Source organism: Pinus tabuliformis, chromosome 2_1, assembly GCF_031772625.1.
Source record: "Pinus tabuliformis cultivar Carrire ecotype Pingquan chromosome 2_1, CPIR1, whole genome shotgun sequence".
Classification (NCBI taxonomy): domain Eukaryota; kingdom Viridiplantae; phylum Streptophyta; class Pinopsida; order Pinales; family Pinaceae; genus Pinus; species Pinus tabuliformis.
In genome coordinates, this window is record NC_142299.1 from 771959923 (window position 1) to 771976217 (window position 16295).

General features: G+C 45.6%; 1 protein-coding gene across 1 annotated transcript; it reads left to right on the top strand.

Moving 5' to 3' along the window:
- The first annotated feature begins 13388 nt into the window (after window positions 1-13388).
- LOC149202857 (uncharacterized) lies at window positions 13389-13709 on the top strand. Its single transcript, XM_089401705.1, has one exon. The coding sequence runs from the start codon at window positions 13389-13391 to the stop codon at window positions 13707-13709; it is 321 nt and encodes a 106-aa protein (XP_089257831.1).
- The last annotated feature ends 2586 nt before the right edge of the window (window positions 13710-16295 follow it).

Sequence of the window (16295 nt, forward strand, 5' to 3'; positions counted from 1 at the left end):
TGATTCGAAGATCCGCCCGTCCTTCTAGCAAGAAGAAAGCCAAGATAAGTCCAACACTTATTGGCGTTGCTGGTCGAGGGTTGTTTATATACTTTCAATTTCTCTTTCTTTGTATAAGATATTATGCTCGATGATTTGAGCTACGATCCCAGTAGATGCTAAAGCGTAATTACTTATATAATAAAGCGTAATTATAAGCAGCATTGTCGATCCAAGATTCGATCCAAAAGACTCTGCTACCTTTACGCATTTGTGGAACAATACCAAGTCGAGGCCAGGTCCCACAGCACTATGAGACAGAAGGAACAGATACGGTTCTGATGCTGCTTGGTTGGATAGATACAACTGCTTGAACCCTTGAGCTTGGAGCGCTACCGCGGGAAGAAGAATAATGAGCGAAACCCCTTGTCCCCCGGAGGGAACAAGCGGCTTCGCACCTTGCTTGAGCTTGGCTTTTATCATATTGCTTGCTTGATTGTGTTTCCGCTACTTAGTTCCCCTTGCAATCAATACGCTTAAACAGGACAGACGCTTCGAACCTTGAAGGAAGGAGCTTGGTTGGATAGATACTTCCCCCCATAATGGTTTGAGCACTGGGTTGCAAAAGGCTCACAGATCGCTATCGCTTGACCCCTTGAAATGGAGCGCTACCGATCAATATCCGGGAACAAGGAACCTGCCGCATAGACGAGACATGAAACTGTGTGTGAGCTGCCGCTACGCTAGCCGAGACCGGGATAAATTCATGCTGTTCATGCTGTTACATTACCGCTTTACCCATTACCCTTTCACTGAAAGGTAGAGTGGGTATACTGGACACTGCTAGCTCTCTGCCTTTTTCCATGCACTAATAACTAGTAGAGCTTACGAGTATGGACTTCAGGCAGTTTCTAAGGCCTTAATCCAATGGTTGGAATAATTGAAATATCTCAAGTTTCAATCTCTAAATATGAGACTTTTCCCCATTGAGTAACACCTGGTTCTTCTATTCATGATGTTCCTAGTACATAAAGCTGTAGTTCAGTTGTTCAAAACTTTGTTGAGTCTCGATTGTTGCAAGTAGTGAAATCTTAGTTCTAATTAGCAGTAGTTAATAAGCTGTAGTGAAATAGATAGTTGCAATGGAGTTATAAAGCTCTGTAGTTCTAACAACGAACGACTATTTTGTTTGCTGCTACCGCGAAGCCTGACTATCAAACTAGTCCCACTAGTAGTAGTTCAACAACTTTACACGTCCCACCCAATAGTTCAACTTCAGTCCAACTAGTTCTAATTAGCTGTAGTGAACTCTGCCAATAGTTGAAATGATACTTCTTTTTCAAAATGACAACTTCTTCCAATTTGGTGTTGTTGCTCAATGAAACCTCTTTTTAGGGGGTTTGGATTAGCTATATCGGGGAACTAAAATGGATTCGATTCTTTAGTCAGAATGCCAATTAAGGCACTTATTTACTTAGAACTAGTGCACTAGATAGAAGAGACTCTACTTTGATGACTAGCCTTTGTTTGTTTAATGAATTGTGTCGGAGCCTATTGCTATTGCAAAGGAAGGAGCCTTTCTCACTACTAATGAAACTAATCCTACTAATTGAAATAATCGGAACTTACACTAACGGAGGAACTTTTATAACTACTCAAAAATTGGGAGACTATGTATACTATGGTATACTATGTAGGGACTCTACTTTCTTACTTTTTTTATGACACTCGCCAGAGAGGATAGGTAGGAGCAGCAGAGAGGAGGAGGGAGAACCGCGAGGAAACTAGGTTGTGAGAGTGATAGAGTCACAGGTTGATAGTTTTAGTTATTCTCTCATTTCTTTTGGGACACTAGGACGGACACACTAAACAGATTGTTTGTTGCACGAATGCATGCATGGAGAAGTTGTAAGGTTGGTTCCACCTCACACTACTAATGATTAGGACTCAAGGCAATAAATGAGAGGCATGGACACACCCTTTCCTTCGCTAGGGACACATCCAACTCAACTTCAGATGCACCTTGTAATGCTGATAGAAGTTGTTTGGTGCACCTATTTGGAACCTTTCTAAGGCGGCCTGCGGTCTCCTACCAGTATAAAACCTGGATGCAGTGGCAAAGAAGAAATGATCCATCTTTTCTACGCTATTGGATATAGTATATGTTGTTGGATTGCCCCATCTCCAATACGTGAGCTTAGTAGTAGAGTAGTAAACCCCAGATAGATTAGTCCCATTGGCTTATTCCCATCCCCTCTAAACAGGATAACTTGGCACGAACACGTACTTTCTTGCTGGGCAGCACAGCGGAGAACTGCTGGTCATGTATAAACCAACTTCTTCCGTTCACAAAACTGGTACCGCATGGACAACCCAACCACACATCTAGGGCACAGGGGATCTACGGTTGATAACGCTCAACCGGTGTTGTACCTGCTGGCGGCAAAAGGTAAAGGTGAGGAGGTGGTTTATCAACATAGCTTCAGTAGTCCCTGGTCTCATGGAGTAAGGCCTTAATGGAACCAACCAGACAAGCGTGAAAACAAAAACCTACCCTCCTTACCCACTGCTCACCGCCTGTCAGAGCCGAGAAAATGAACATCATTCCCACAAGCAAGGTCAATTTATGTATGCCAATAGGAAATCAGTCAGTAAGTACCTGTAAGCCCATAGGAGGAGATCTTATCCCCATTGAAGAAACTCATTCCCTAGATCATTGACAAGAGCCCAAAGCCCATATCCGCCGGTCAATGTAAGTCTGCCAATGAAATAGTACATTTAAGGTGCCAATGCTTGTTACTCTTTTCCGGTATTGGTATATATCTTTATGATTTCTATGCCGGTTACTTCATGCTGGTTACTATATAAGGATGGTACTTAATTAGGGTTGTAATCTAAATGGCCGGTACAAAATCCCAGGGAGATCAATATGCCAGTCATAGCCTCCATACATCGCCTTATTTGCTTAGAGCCACTAGTACTTGCCGGGAGTACTCGTATTTACCATGCCGAGATAAAAGAAAGAAAGACCCCCCTTCCCCATTGAAAATTAGGGACCACATACGGAAGATCATCAGGCAGTCTTCAATAGGCTTCAATTGAGCGGCACAGAGATGAAACAATATAGAGAGAGAGGTTACATTCACGGGAGGACATTATCCCCAGGATTGAGGGACTCTATGGCCGGTAGCAAATAAAAAGTATTTCTCCCCAGCATGCAGGTAGGTAGATAGATAGTAGGTAGGTGACAATTTCATCATTCCCGCTTCCCATTCAATCCGCTTTCCCACGTTCCGTTCACCCATGCTGTTCTTTCTTTTATTGCTGTTATTGCTGTTCACCCATTCCCGCTTTATGTTAAATACGCACCTGCCAACTACCCTGGTTCAGAGAGACACGACTGGTTCTCCATATAGACTACCCTAGTTCATATAGACGACTGGTAATTCCTTTAGCCTCCCCCGGTTGTTATAGAGCCGACCGCATAAAGCCCCCGCATACGCCCCGCATTAGCAACGATACCTCAATACCCGCGATCACACTACATGCAATAGCGCGACAATACAAAGATACACTTTATGCTTACACGATACACATATTTGCCCCATAGCCACGCGTATACCCACCACTTAGCGAATTATATTATCTACGTTATTCTTACTTATTCCAACGGAGATTTCACAATGGTAAAGTATAGTTGCACGCACGCCGCATTGCCCCGCATTCTACCCATCCTTCCTAACCTTCCTAAGTCAGGTGAGCCATCCTTCCTCATAAGCGGTGGCTATCATCATAATGGGGCGAGGTGTAGGCAGTAGTGGGCAGAATGGGTAGAATGCGGGGATGCACGAATGCGAGAAGGCGGGTATGGGAGGGAAGCGGGGAAGCAATAGAAGGGGGATAAAGCCACTCCTATATCTATCCTAGTATTTGAGAAAAGAGCCTTTCTCCTTGGTAGCGTAGAAGCATTCATTGGCCTGCCTACTAATCGCTTTAGGTGGGTGCAAAAGGAAAGGTCCCGGAGGGGCTTGCGCTTCCTAGTGCAAGGATTTGACAGGCAGACCTTTTGGATGGAAAGAAAGAAGGGCTTGTTTGGGTGAGCACTTTTCACATTGATTGCTATCACCTCCTTCGTTTGGTCAGCCTACAGGACTACTGTCTTTTGGACAGCAGCTACCAACAGTCTTGGATCCTTGGATCGTCTTCACTAACTGCCCTCTTTTATTGATGTCATACTGCCTTACTTATTAGTTACCGGCTTGGGTACGTCTTTTTACTTGTCGTATTACCTATGCCTATTCGCCTTTACTTAACTGTTACCACTATCAACAACCTACCTGCTTAACTAACCTATATTTCATACCTCACTTACCCGACTTACTTATGGATGCCTCAACCTAGTGCTTAGCCAGGAATGCTTAAAGGGGTACCACTATTGATCTTCTCGGGGGGACAAGCTTCCAGATACAATTGATTAATTAAGACAAACAGCAGCATTAGCATTGCTTGGAGATGCTTTATCACACTTACTGAATGAATGAATCTTAGTTGGTACGGCACTCTTCCTATGAACCCTTTACACTACCTTTACTTTTACTGTTACCTCCTCCAACCCACCTGCTTTTCAAACCTCTCAATAACTCACTTACCCAGCCATCTACCCACCTTTTAGCAGTTACCGGCTTCACATAGAGCAGTGCCCAATGGTGCACGGGCGTTCGGATACAGCACCTGCGTTCGATAACACTTCCTTAATTAATCCCTTAGGAGCCAATGCTTATAACTTATAACCACCGGATGGATCAACCAACCTTACCCCCTCACTTATTACCCTACCCACCTTTGGATGCCCTATACCACTTGATGATTCATGAAGCGCTTAGGAGGTAGGTACTGCTATAGACTTATACGGGCGGGATGGCATGGCATGAAACATACTTCAGTGTTGACAAACTACCTACCCATAGACTTAGACCTGTTCTCCCTATACCACTTGGATTCGTGAATCTTAGGAGGTACAGCTATAGACTCGAGATTGCATGGCATAGCATAGCATGAGACAACCTTACCCTTCCCCCTTCCTTTTTTGTTTCCTTACTACCTGCCCACCTTCAGAGCTAGACATGTTAGCCTTATACCACTTGGATTCATGAATGCACTTAGTGAGTCGGGTACTGCTATTAACCCTTCTCTTATCAGCAGGTATCAGGACAGGATCAGACAACCTCATCCTTACCTTTCTTACTCCCCACCAGACACCATTGCTAGGATATCCATACCTTACCTTTCATCTTAGTCCCTCCCTTCACAATCAGACTCCAACTACCCTACCGTTAGTATCCCCACCAAACACTTACCTATTCAATCTCATTTCTTACTGAAGAAAACCCCATTTCAAGGATGAAATCTTCAGCCTTTTGTTCTGCATTTCGGTGTTTCCATGGAGGGTCGTTGTCAACACCCATAAGATATGACTTGGATAGACACCACCGAGCCAAGTGTTCATGATGGAGGCTCACGGTAGGGTAATGCCAAGTAAGATGGAATTGGATATGATATGCCCCCGGGGGTAGTAATATGATGTGAACCGATGAATGCACTCTTATGTTCCCGCTTTGCCTTCCGGAAGTTAAGGCATTCTGAGAAATGGAGGCATTTGACTTCTGTTCATGGGACTGGGAAAGCCCTCGAAGAAAGGCCCTTAAAGCTATGCCCGAACACGAGATCCGGTCACCAGTTCCAGCACTTTCTTCATTGCTTTCGAAGGAAGCTCCCAACGGGAACATGAACGGTTAGAAATAGCTGCTTATTGGAAGGAATCGAGTAACAAAGGAATGCTCCAACTCCCATGCCCATTGCTGCTGCTTGCCTGCCGGTGGTGCATTTCAATGAGAATGTATTTGCCAATCGAAAGCAAGCTCTGGAAGCAGGGTTCCAACCATCTATGAGAGCGAAGAGAGTTTCTCAAAGCTTGCTGAAGCGAGACCTGCAAGTGCATCCGATCGAAGCTAACTCGCTAAGGCCCCCGTACAGATGTACGCATTCGTCAGGTTCCCCTTCCATTATCAACATCGGCAGCTCCAGCTTCAATTGCTCTTGGTCGAGTCCCCGCTAAAGGGTTTAGCTTGTCCGATCCGATCCGATCTGATCAACAAAAACCAATGAAATCGTAGGAAATAAGGGGCATTAACCGCACCTGAGGTGTTATGATAGCTGCCTATGCCTGATCCTGCTTTTCGAGCTTGATTTCTATCTGTTGTCCCCAGGGGTTGTTGACCCAGATCTTATAAACGGCATATCAACTACCGGCTTTAGGGTTCAAAGGCTTTAGCCGGCTGTTCGTCCTTACTTATTCTGGTGCATTGAATCTTGGCGATTAGACTGGCAATCGGTGACCTCCTTATCGGTGACCACCTCCTTCTCCTTATTGGTGACCTTAAGGCAATGAGACTGTCTATCGACCTCCTAGCACTGAGCACCTCCTGGCTGGCTATGACCAGCTTACAATGATCGACTATCGACAATGACCTTAATTCAATTACTACCGACTATCAGCAGCGCTTACCTTAAGGCAATGATAATTGGCTATCAGCTATGACTCCCGGCTATGATTGGCAGCAATGACCGGCACTCCCTTCTTAGCGTGAATGAACCCATGTGTCTGTCTGTTGATGATCCTAAACAGGTGCATTGTAAGTAATGCATGTGAGAGATGCAAGTTGAGATAGGCCCTTGTGTTCTGTAGGAGTAAGCTCTGTAGGAACTGTGATTCCGTAGGGGTAAGCCTCATCCGTGGTCTTGGGGCATATGGGTAACACCTTCTCTCAACAAGGACCTTTATTCAACGACTAGCTACTATGATCGGCTACTGCTCTGACAACAAGCAATGACTAGTGGCTATGAGTGTTACTTACCTTAAGGCACGTCCTATGGGTCACGGAATATGGGGTACGAACAACTACTGGGCACGTACAACTGAGCACAGATTAGAGTTTCATGCACGTAGTATAGGTTTCTTCTATCACTTAGAAGAGTTCTAGCAGCAATGAGAAGAGCTCTATCTGACCGGCTATGAAACTGTTGCCTATGGGCTATGACTGGCACTGACACCTACCTGGCATTGATTGCATTGACTCTTGGATCGACTCTTGTCATTGAGTGCATTGAAACCTGGCATGGAAACCTGGATGTAGTACTGGCATATAGTGATTGACACCTGGCATGGAGTACCAGCATTGACGCCTGTATCGACTAGCGGCACAGACTATGAACCTGTATCAACTAGCGACTATCGGCAATGAGTTTCAAGCAATTCCTAACGGCTATTGGCTAACCCTATGACAATGACTACCACCTGCTGGCTGGCAATGGCGACCACCTTCCTGTCAATGAGACTGTCTATGGGCAACTGGCTATCGGAAATGATAACTGACTATGAGTGTCACTGACCTTAAAGCGAGTACTCTACTCCCGGCAATGACAACTGGGTATTGAAAAGGACCTTTATTCAACGACTAGCGGCTATCAGCTGGTGTGTTTGGTAGCGGGTAGAGGTTCTAGGTTCTAGGTTCTAAGTTCTAGTGTCGAAGGCTATGTTTCTGTCGAGATCTCGGGTCGATGTCTAGGAAGAGATTGAGGGTAGAGGTCTATGTCTTACTTGTAGGGTAGAGCTATGTCTGGCAGCTATGGCTTCCAATGATCGGCTATCAAATGCGTTACTTACAATATGGCAATGAACACTGTCTATGTTTGGCTATATGACTGCAAAGTCCACCTCCTGTCAATGATACTGGCTATCGACCTCAGCCTTAGTCCATGTCAATAAGCTCTAGATACACTAGCTTCCGTCATTGCATTAGCTGCATGGACTGTAAGGTCTTGCTTACTTACTTGAATGAGCTTCCGTCTTACGAGTTCAAGCTATAGCCTTACTACTAGTAATAGAGACTTAGTCTTGAGTCTATGCCCTATGGTTGATGGTGTTTACTTACTTGAATTAGCTTCAGTCTTACGAGTAAGGTCCATGCACTTGAGACTGACTTAAGCTGCTCCATGGTAAGAAGCCTTAATAGACTCTCTTACATGCACTTAGTTCCATGGAGTTACTTAGAGTTCTAGCCTCTATCGACAAGCCTTAGTCTTAAGCCGTATGGACTTAGCACTTTAGACTCCTTCCGATTGTCCATGCACTTTAGACTGTCGGTACTAGCCGGACTATTAACCTTAGTAAGCTCCATGCACTTACCATCAAGACTACCTTAAGTCGTAAAATGACTACTTATGCTGGTGTTGCTGCTGGTCGTACTGCTGCTAGCTTTGGATCTTCTATCTATGCGTAACCATTAACAGCTTAACCGACTACTTAACCTACCGGATCAATGGCTTAAGCTGGTATTGCTGCTGCTACTGGGACTGGGTAAACAACTAGCTTTGGGACTGGAAGAGATGCTGCTGGATAAGCTTGTATAGCTATGCTTACTTTGCTATGGCACCCTTACAGCAAATCGGAGAACTTCTAGAATGGAAGTACAACCATCACTCCTTCCTTAGCGTCTTTGGTCATTTCATTCTCTTCATTGAACACAATCAACTCAGATCATATGAATTTCATGCACCGAGATATGATTTGATCAATTCTGAGATCATGTAATTACATATATAATATATGCATTTATGTCGAGTATGCTTTTATTTCGTATCTATCTCTAGTGACCGAAATCAAGATTCTTATATATGTAATTATGCATTTCTGCCGTCATTACGCTTTAACGAACAATGCTGCTATGGGCATATGTAATTATGCATTCGACAGTTTCAAGCCATTTTGTAGGAAACTACAGAAAAGGGATATAAGGATATATGGATATGACGCTAGCGCAGTTCAATTAGAAAATGATCTTTGATTTCCATTCGGTAGTTTCGCTACAAATTTCCTAATAAACTCCGATCAATTTGATTTGGATACTTGGCTACTCAGCTTGGCCCCTTTGACTGGGCTCCTGAGCTGGGCCAGAGAGATAGAGATCGATTCAATTGATGGAAACATAGTTTGAGGTGAGGCCATACCTACGGGCGGACGGATCGAAACTGACCCAAAAGATAAGGAAGTATCTTTAAGTTACCCAGATTTTTGAAGTCCGAGTTCGCATTCCCCGTTCACATTATCCCATTACTGCATCCCGTACGCCTGCCCAGTACACTCATCCAGGATGGCCCAGTACGCATTCACTTATTAACGATTCCATTCAATCCGCATCCCCTCCGCATTACCCAGCCCCCTTTCACTAATCCCCTTTCACTTACCGGACGGAGCAGCAGGCCCTTCTGATTCAAAGAGATTCGAGTGCAGCTGATTCACTCGATCGATAGGATCATGGGGAGGGGCGGTAGAGCGACTAATTCTTCCGGGCATTTCAGCTCTCTACCCGTGATTAGAAGAAAGTAAGAATTGGCGGAGCCCCTTATATAAGAATTGAAACCGTTCACTCTGGCCAAGCAGTCAATTCATTCTAACGCCGGTAAAGGCCCTCTCTATCTGGTCGAGCTCTCTCCCAATCGACCAACTGATAAGTCGAGCCCCTGTCAAGTTGCTAAACCATATGGTTGAGTCATTGAAGCAAAGTTGTGTTCCTTAATCCCCCTTTTGACCCTTTTTTTAGTGTTCATTGGTGTCCGGCCAATCGCCCCCTGCAGCATTGGTGGCCCCTCTATCCCATCCTTTGGCTTCCGGTCACTTCACTCAATAGGCCGGCTACTACTCATTCTTTGGTAGTACTAGCTAAGACTTACGATCGATCTTGCAATGGTCCGTAATACCTATTGTATTCTATATAGGCATTGGCCCTTTTGAATAATAGAAAGTAGGCAGCGAACAGAGATTCCAATTCCCAATCTTAGTTCCCATCCAACAGCTTAGTCTTGAACCCAATCTTAGTCCAATTCCCGATCAGCACTCTTGTTCCAATAGCTTAGTAAGATTTACGCCCACTTAGCAAGCTAACTCGCTAAGATTCCCACTCAAGCTCGCTTCAATCAGGATGAAAGCTCGCTCACTTCAAGCAAGCTCACTCGACTTACTCGATCAAGCCCACTTGAGCTTCAAGCGACTCAAGGCATAGCACCTCTTGCATGCACTCCTCGATCAAGCTCACTCACTTCAAGCGACTCAAGATGCTCACTCATTAGCATGGCATAGCACCTCTATGCATGTCACAACTCTCCAAAATGCTCCTCTCCCGGTGGTCGAGCGATGGCGGCCTTTTAGTCGAGAGTTCGCTTACTCACCCTGCCGGGGGCATCCTCGCTTCTCTCCTTCCTTTCAACTCGCTACTATTCCCATCTTATGGATAGCATCTCCTGCAGGGGATGCAATATGTAGCATATGGATTTTGCATTTTATAACTCACATATGCCTACCCACTAGGGAGGTCGCGTTGTGACCCTCTTCTGTGTCGTGTTCATGCGTGACCCACCCAGTGAGAAAATGATATCTCTCTACCGTCCTTCTGTGCTAGATCACCTTACTTGAGTTCCCCTACCTTAACCTAGATGTATGACCTCTTAGGGATGTCTAATGCTTAGGTAGGGTCCTTTGCCTCCTTCCCTCTCTTCGTCTTTGGCCCTCTGTCACCGATTTGGTTCACTTCAACTCTTGAGGCACTCGTTTGAGGTATTTCCTCACTCTATGGGTCCAGTTTGGGGTGCAAACACCTGATTGGGTCCATAGTGACTTAGGATTCTCCATTACATATCCACAATGGCCCAAATCCATTTGGATTTTCTATTTATGGGAAAATGATTCAAATATTTATTAACCTTTCCTGATCTCAAGGTATTAAGTGAACCATAGATTTCCTGGCTGTAGTGTAACTGTGTTTTGTGGCTCACGAAATAGATAGCCTGTTTTAGGGTCCAAACCTGTGGTATGACCTTAGAAATTCACGGTATGAGGTAAAACCTCATTGTTTGACTTTGTAATACTTGACGATCCTTCCATGTGACACGACCCGATTGGTGTAGGTATAAGCTTGCACGTCCATGTACTTTCCCCTTTGGAACCCATAGCAATCCTGGTCGTAGATCTGAGAATGGATCAATGGTGAGGATTAACCGGCGGTGGAAGTGGTAGTCCTTTCATGTTTTCCCAAGCCCTGCGTTCCCACCATGTGGTGTAACCCCATCAATGCGGGTTATAAAGCAGCGCACCTAGGGCCATACTCCCTTTGGACCCCAGAGATCTTGATCGTTGATCAAGTTTATGATCAATGATGCGTGTTGCACCCACCATAGAGTTTCACACCCCATAATACATTCAGGCTCCACACTACTGCCAAGTGTAACAACCCCATTGGTGTGGTTTATAAAGTAACGCCCTTTTGTCCTTGGGCCTTTGGAACCCAGGGAGATCATGGCCAGTGATCTCATCGGGGACCTTTAGAGATCTATGGTGCGCATCGCACCTGCCCCATAACTGCTCACCCCATAGAGCTTAAGCCTGTACATGACATGGGCACGTGTCTTCTCCTAATAAGTGCGGGCTATAAAGTAGTGTGCCTGCCCCTTGGGACCTATAAAATCTAGGGATATATCGACCCTTGGTTCATTTGGAGATCTGAAGAGATTGAAGGCACAGGTTTAACCTGTACTGGACCTGCTTGCCGCTTAACATAGCAAACCAAAGGAAAGGAGGGGGGCACACATCCCGATTTGATTCAATTTTGAGGCTCGCCGGCATCCCGTCCATCCATCTACTTGAAGTTCTAGGGTGCAGAATCCACCCATGCTATAACTGCTGGGTCATTAACACTATTCCACTATTCCCACAAAAACTTAGGGTAAAAGCTATTTTCATAAGGATGCGTAAGCAGGCTCGACTGTTAAGGCCGCCATCACCTTTAGGTGCTCGAACATAGGACCTTTAGGTGCTCGACTGTTAAGGACCTTTAGGTACTCGACTCTTTTTTTACTTATTTGGGGGGGCCAATAAGTAAACCCAAGAGGGAGAGGATGCGCAAGCAAGCTCAACTAAAAGGAGAGGATGCCCCCGGTAGGGTGAGGTACGAACGCTCGACTGTTAAGGATGCGTAAGCAGGCTCGACTGTTAAGGAGAGGACCTTTAGGTGCTCGACCAAGAGGACCTTTAGGTGCTCGACCAAGAGGACCTTTAGGTGCTCGACCATAAGGGAGAGGGAGAGGAGAGGGCCCTCACCATATGAATAGTGAGTGACTCCGTCCCTTTTTTTGACTTACTTGCCCCCCCAAATTAAGTCAAAAAAAAATAAGTAAATTGAAATTGAAATATTCTCTAATTTTACGAAGGATTTGTAAGGCAGCCTAGAAGCTCGTATCATTTCGGTAACTAGAGATAGAATCAAGAATATAGAGCGCGCTCAGGTAAGTTGTGTCCACCCCCTATTTCTTTATAGGTAAGCCCGGAACGATATTCAAATTGACCCTTCCCTTATGTATGGGCAAATGGTGGCTTTAAAGAACCAGCCAGCAATGAGCCCAGCCCAAATTCTTTCATACATACATAATGGGGGGGCTTATTCTAATGAAATGCCGAGTTACGTAGGTGCAAAAGAGTACTTCGCGCTACAACAATCTTCTTTTTATAGGTTCTATGGACTGATGTCCGCTGCTTCATCTGGGAGAAGAGGATCATAGATATGCCAGTAATGAAAAGGAAGAACCGCCATAAAAAGATTCCTCGTGTAGAATCTGTAGCAGGACTATGAACGGGAGCTGGCAATCCAGACCGTACCGAAGAAGTTCCTGAGACACAGCGTGAAAAAGTAACAATATTGAGAAACAAGGTCCAAAAATGAACTTTGGGTATAATTACTGGATGAATACGAGCTGTGGCTAATACCCGAGGCATAGGAGAAGCATTTTCTACGGGATCCCGAAACCACCGGCCACCCCGATCCAATTCATGATGAGCCCACCAACTTCCTGGCAAGATGCCTACGGTTAAAAACCACCGACATGTCAGGATCCAAATTCGAATTTGTTCCCGGTCCTTCTTCGGGTCAGAGACCACTTTGTTCGCGCCGGCGGGACAGAGAGGTGAAGTAGCAGTATCTTTCCTTCCATTGCGAACGACACGCTTCGCCTGCTCCCTCCCCGTGTCCATCAGCGCTCCTGTCCAGAGCGGAGAGAGGGCGAGGAAGCGCCGCTGAAGCAGCATGAGCAGGCTTCTATTGCTATGCAACAATAGAAATTTGGGATGGCATTTCACATCTGTGAGGGTAAAGAGCTCGCTCGTTACACGGGCTCCGATGCATCCGGCAGAGCGAAGCGTTCTATTCCTTTCCTTCTGCATTAGCGAGTAGAGTGCTACAATCCCGTTCATCATTTTGGATCTACATAAGCCAAATCCCATAGCACTAGCGACGTCTCCGGCATAAATGCGAGGAGGATGTATAGCTAATATGGGATCTTGCGGAACAGGATTTGATTCTGCAAGCGGTTCAGTACGAACGAATGAATTTCGAACAAAAGGATTGGAACTCGCCAATAGGGAAAGAGGGAAAAACAAAGCAATGCCAACAGAGTCAATCCACTGTTCATCGATGGGCGAAGCTCTATCTTTTGCATCTCATGCCAAGTGCAGTGCTATGGGCTTTTTTCTGCTACGCGCTCGTTCTCGCGAACCTTTGTTTCGGGAGCGCCTAGCGCCGAGAGAAGAAAAGCTCATTTTCCTCCCTCTGCCTATGAAAATGAAGTAGTCAAGCAGCGCATAAGAAAGAGAAAGGGCGGGTTTACGTTTCCTGTGAAAAGTCCAGCCCGTTCGCGAAGGAACAAAGGTTCATGGAATGGTGTACAATCGGGGCGCAGCCCCACTTTGTTGTTCGTAACGGGGGAGAGATAGAATGGAGTTCTTCACGAAGCTTGAGAACAAGGAGCAAAAAGCAGTTTCCCTACGGCCTCCTCGTTCTGATACATTATGGCTCCGGGGTTGGACCCGGTAACGAAAGGGGAATCCGTAAAAACTTGGGATCCGACACCGTGGTGGAATACTACCCTCATGATTAGACCATGTCCCTGATATTTGATAAAGCGAAGGTACATTAGCATTGGAGTTGGTGAATACGTTGTAATTGGGAAAGTTAGAAGGAGTATGACAGAACGAAGGACCAAGGAGAGAAAGAAAAGTGCACAAAAAGTAAGGTGAAGCACCAGACGCAGGTGGTTTTTTCTTTTCGTGAGTGAATGCAACGGAAAGACCCGGAAATAACAGATAATGGCACAATTCATTTATTGACATTCCGTCCGTGTTCCCCAATTTCGTTGTTATTCCCATCATCCTCTGTGGGTCACCACAGGATGATTCACAATCGAGGTTACGGGATTCAGACCTATGGCCCCCCACAAATGGCACCCCTGCCCACAAGTGCCCCCCTTCGGCTCTATACCCTGCGCTACCTCTGGCGAGCGCCTTGTCTCACCCAAAAAGCTAATGCTCCCCTCCCCGGTTGTGCCATTACCAATCGAACGGCCAGCCAGGAGCCCCCAACCTAATAAGAACGATTATCTACCGAACAAGGACCAGCCAACGAACCACGATCCCGTCCGACGACCATAAATGAGATTGCTCGGGGATGATTGATATAGAAGATCTAGTTGAGTGGTAGAGGAATATATAGGAATCGATGGTCGTTGTCTGGACATACTATTTTTTGTTCCTATAGGGAAGAGGAGAGATCAACGACGGAGCTACTATAGCGATATAGACCGGAGATCGTTTCACTTACTCTGGACCTATATATATATATATATATATATATATATATATATATATATATATATATATATATATATATATATATATATATGTGATTCTGGTCAATCATCATAAGGCTGGACATGCATGTAGGTATTGCAGAATTCAATGACCAACAAGACTTTATCCCATACATAATAGGCATATTTCTCATAGAGCCTTTATGGATGGTTCGCTTCATTATCACGAGTAGCAAAGAAGGAAGGGGATTGGGTTGCATCCATTGCATAGATAGGGCAGGCACTCACTATAGATCGATCGTAGTTGCACAAATTCCCTCACATTTTGTGAAGTGGGACGGTTCTTCTCTCCAGTTCCCCTTTCCTACTACTCCTTCTATTCCAATAAAGGGTGGTTCGTTCCGTGGCGAAGAATGGAAATTCCCAGACAGCTGCTGGTTATCGGTCAGTAGGTGTTACGCTGGCGGCCAGGCCTTCCTTATGTTCTTGCCCTCCCTCTCATTTTGATTTGAATTTAGGGGAAGCCTTCCTGCCTAATAGAAGTACCCATCTATATGAGAAGGATCTCTGTATTTTCTTATTCGAAGAAAGGGGTAGTCCTTGCCCTCAGAAGCGCAAGCCCTCCGGACCTTGGTTTACTTATTTTGTGGCCCCTCTAAATAAGTCACCCCCCAAAGCAAGAAATTCCTCTCCTTATCAGTCGAGCCCCCTCCGGGTCCTCTCCCGTTGGTCGAGCCCTCTTCTTAACAGTTGAGCGTTCGTTACCTCACCCTGCCGGGGACATCCTCTCCTTATCAGTCGAGTCATGCTTACGCATCCTCTCCCATTGGTCGAGCCACATCCTCTCCTTTTGGTCGAGCCTGCTTGCGCATCCTCGCCCCACTTGATTAGGACGAGCAATTTTTCCTCTGGTCTTTAGAGCGACTCCTTTTCTCTCCGTTCGTCAATTCAGAGTCTATTTCAATACTTACCAAGCCAAGTAGGTCAATACAGGGGACCTTTATGGAGGTTGGCCTAACTCGGGTAAAAGACAAATAGCAGGGTGAGTAAGCGAACTCTCGACCGGCCCCCCACCAAATAAGTCAATAGGGGTTTTTTCCTTTATAAGGATAGGGTAATAGCAGGGTGAATTAGGCCCTCCATAAGACAAGGCCTTCTAGCTATAAGTCTTGATCTTGGGAGGTTCGCTAGAGGTAAATCCACAACCCAGGTGAAAATGTGAAGGTCCGGAGGGCTTGCACTTCTGAGGGCAAGGGTTGATCGGTCCTTTACTGGTTGGTCAAGGCCTTACCTTCTAGCTGGTAAGTGAGAGCTTCAGGACCTTCTGTCTGTTCGCGTCATAGCTCAGGGAAGGTACCTGAGCTCTGTGCCTGAACCTGAGCCGGGTGGGTTATTGCGTCCTTTCTATAGTCACGGCATGATAGGGATCTCATTCAAGCGCTGGCTGTCCCCTTACTTACCTTCTAGCTCAGGTAATATAAGGATGCGCAAGCAGGCTCGACCATAAGCCCCCCCACCCAATAAGTAAATTGAACCTTCCCTTCTATTTTTCACCCCTTCAGGATGCGCAA

Coding starts and splice junctions, on each gene's coding strand:
- LOC149202857 (XM_089401705.1), top strand. CDS start 13,389: ATGCGAGGAGGATGTATAGCTAATATGGGATCTTGCGGAACAGGATTT.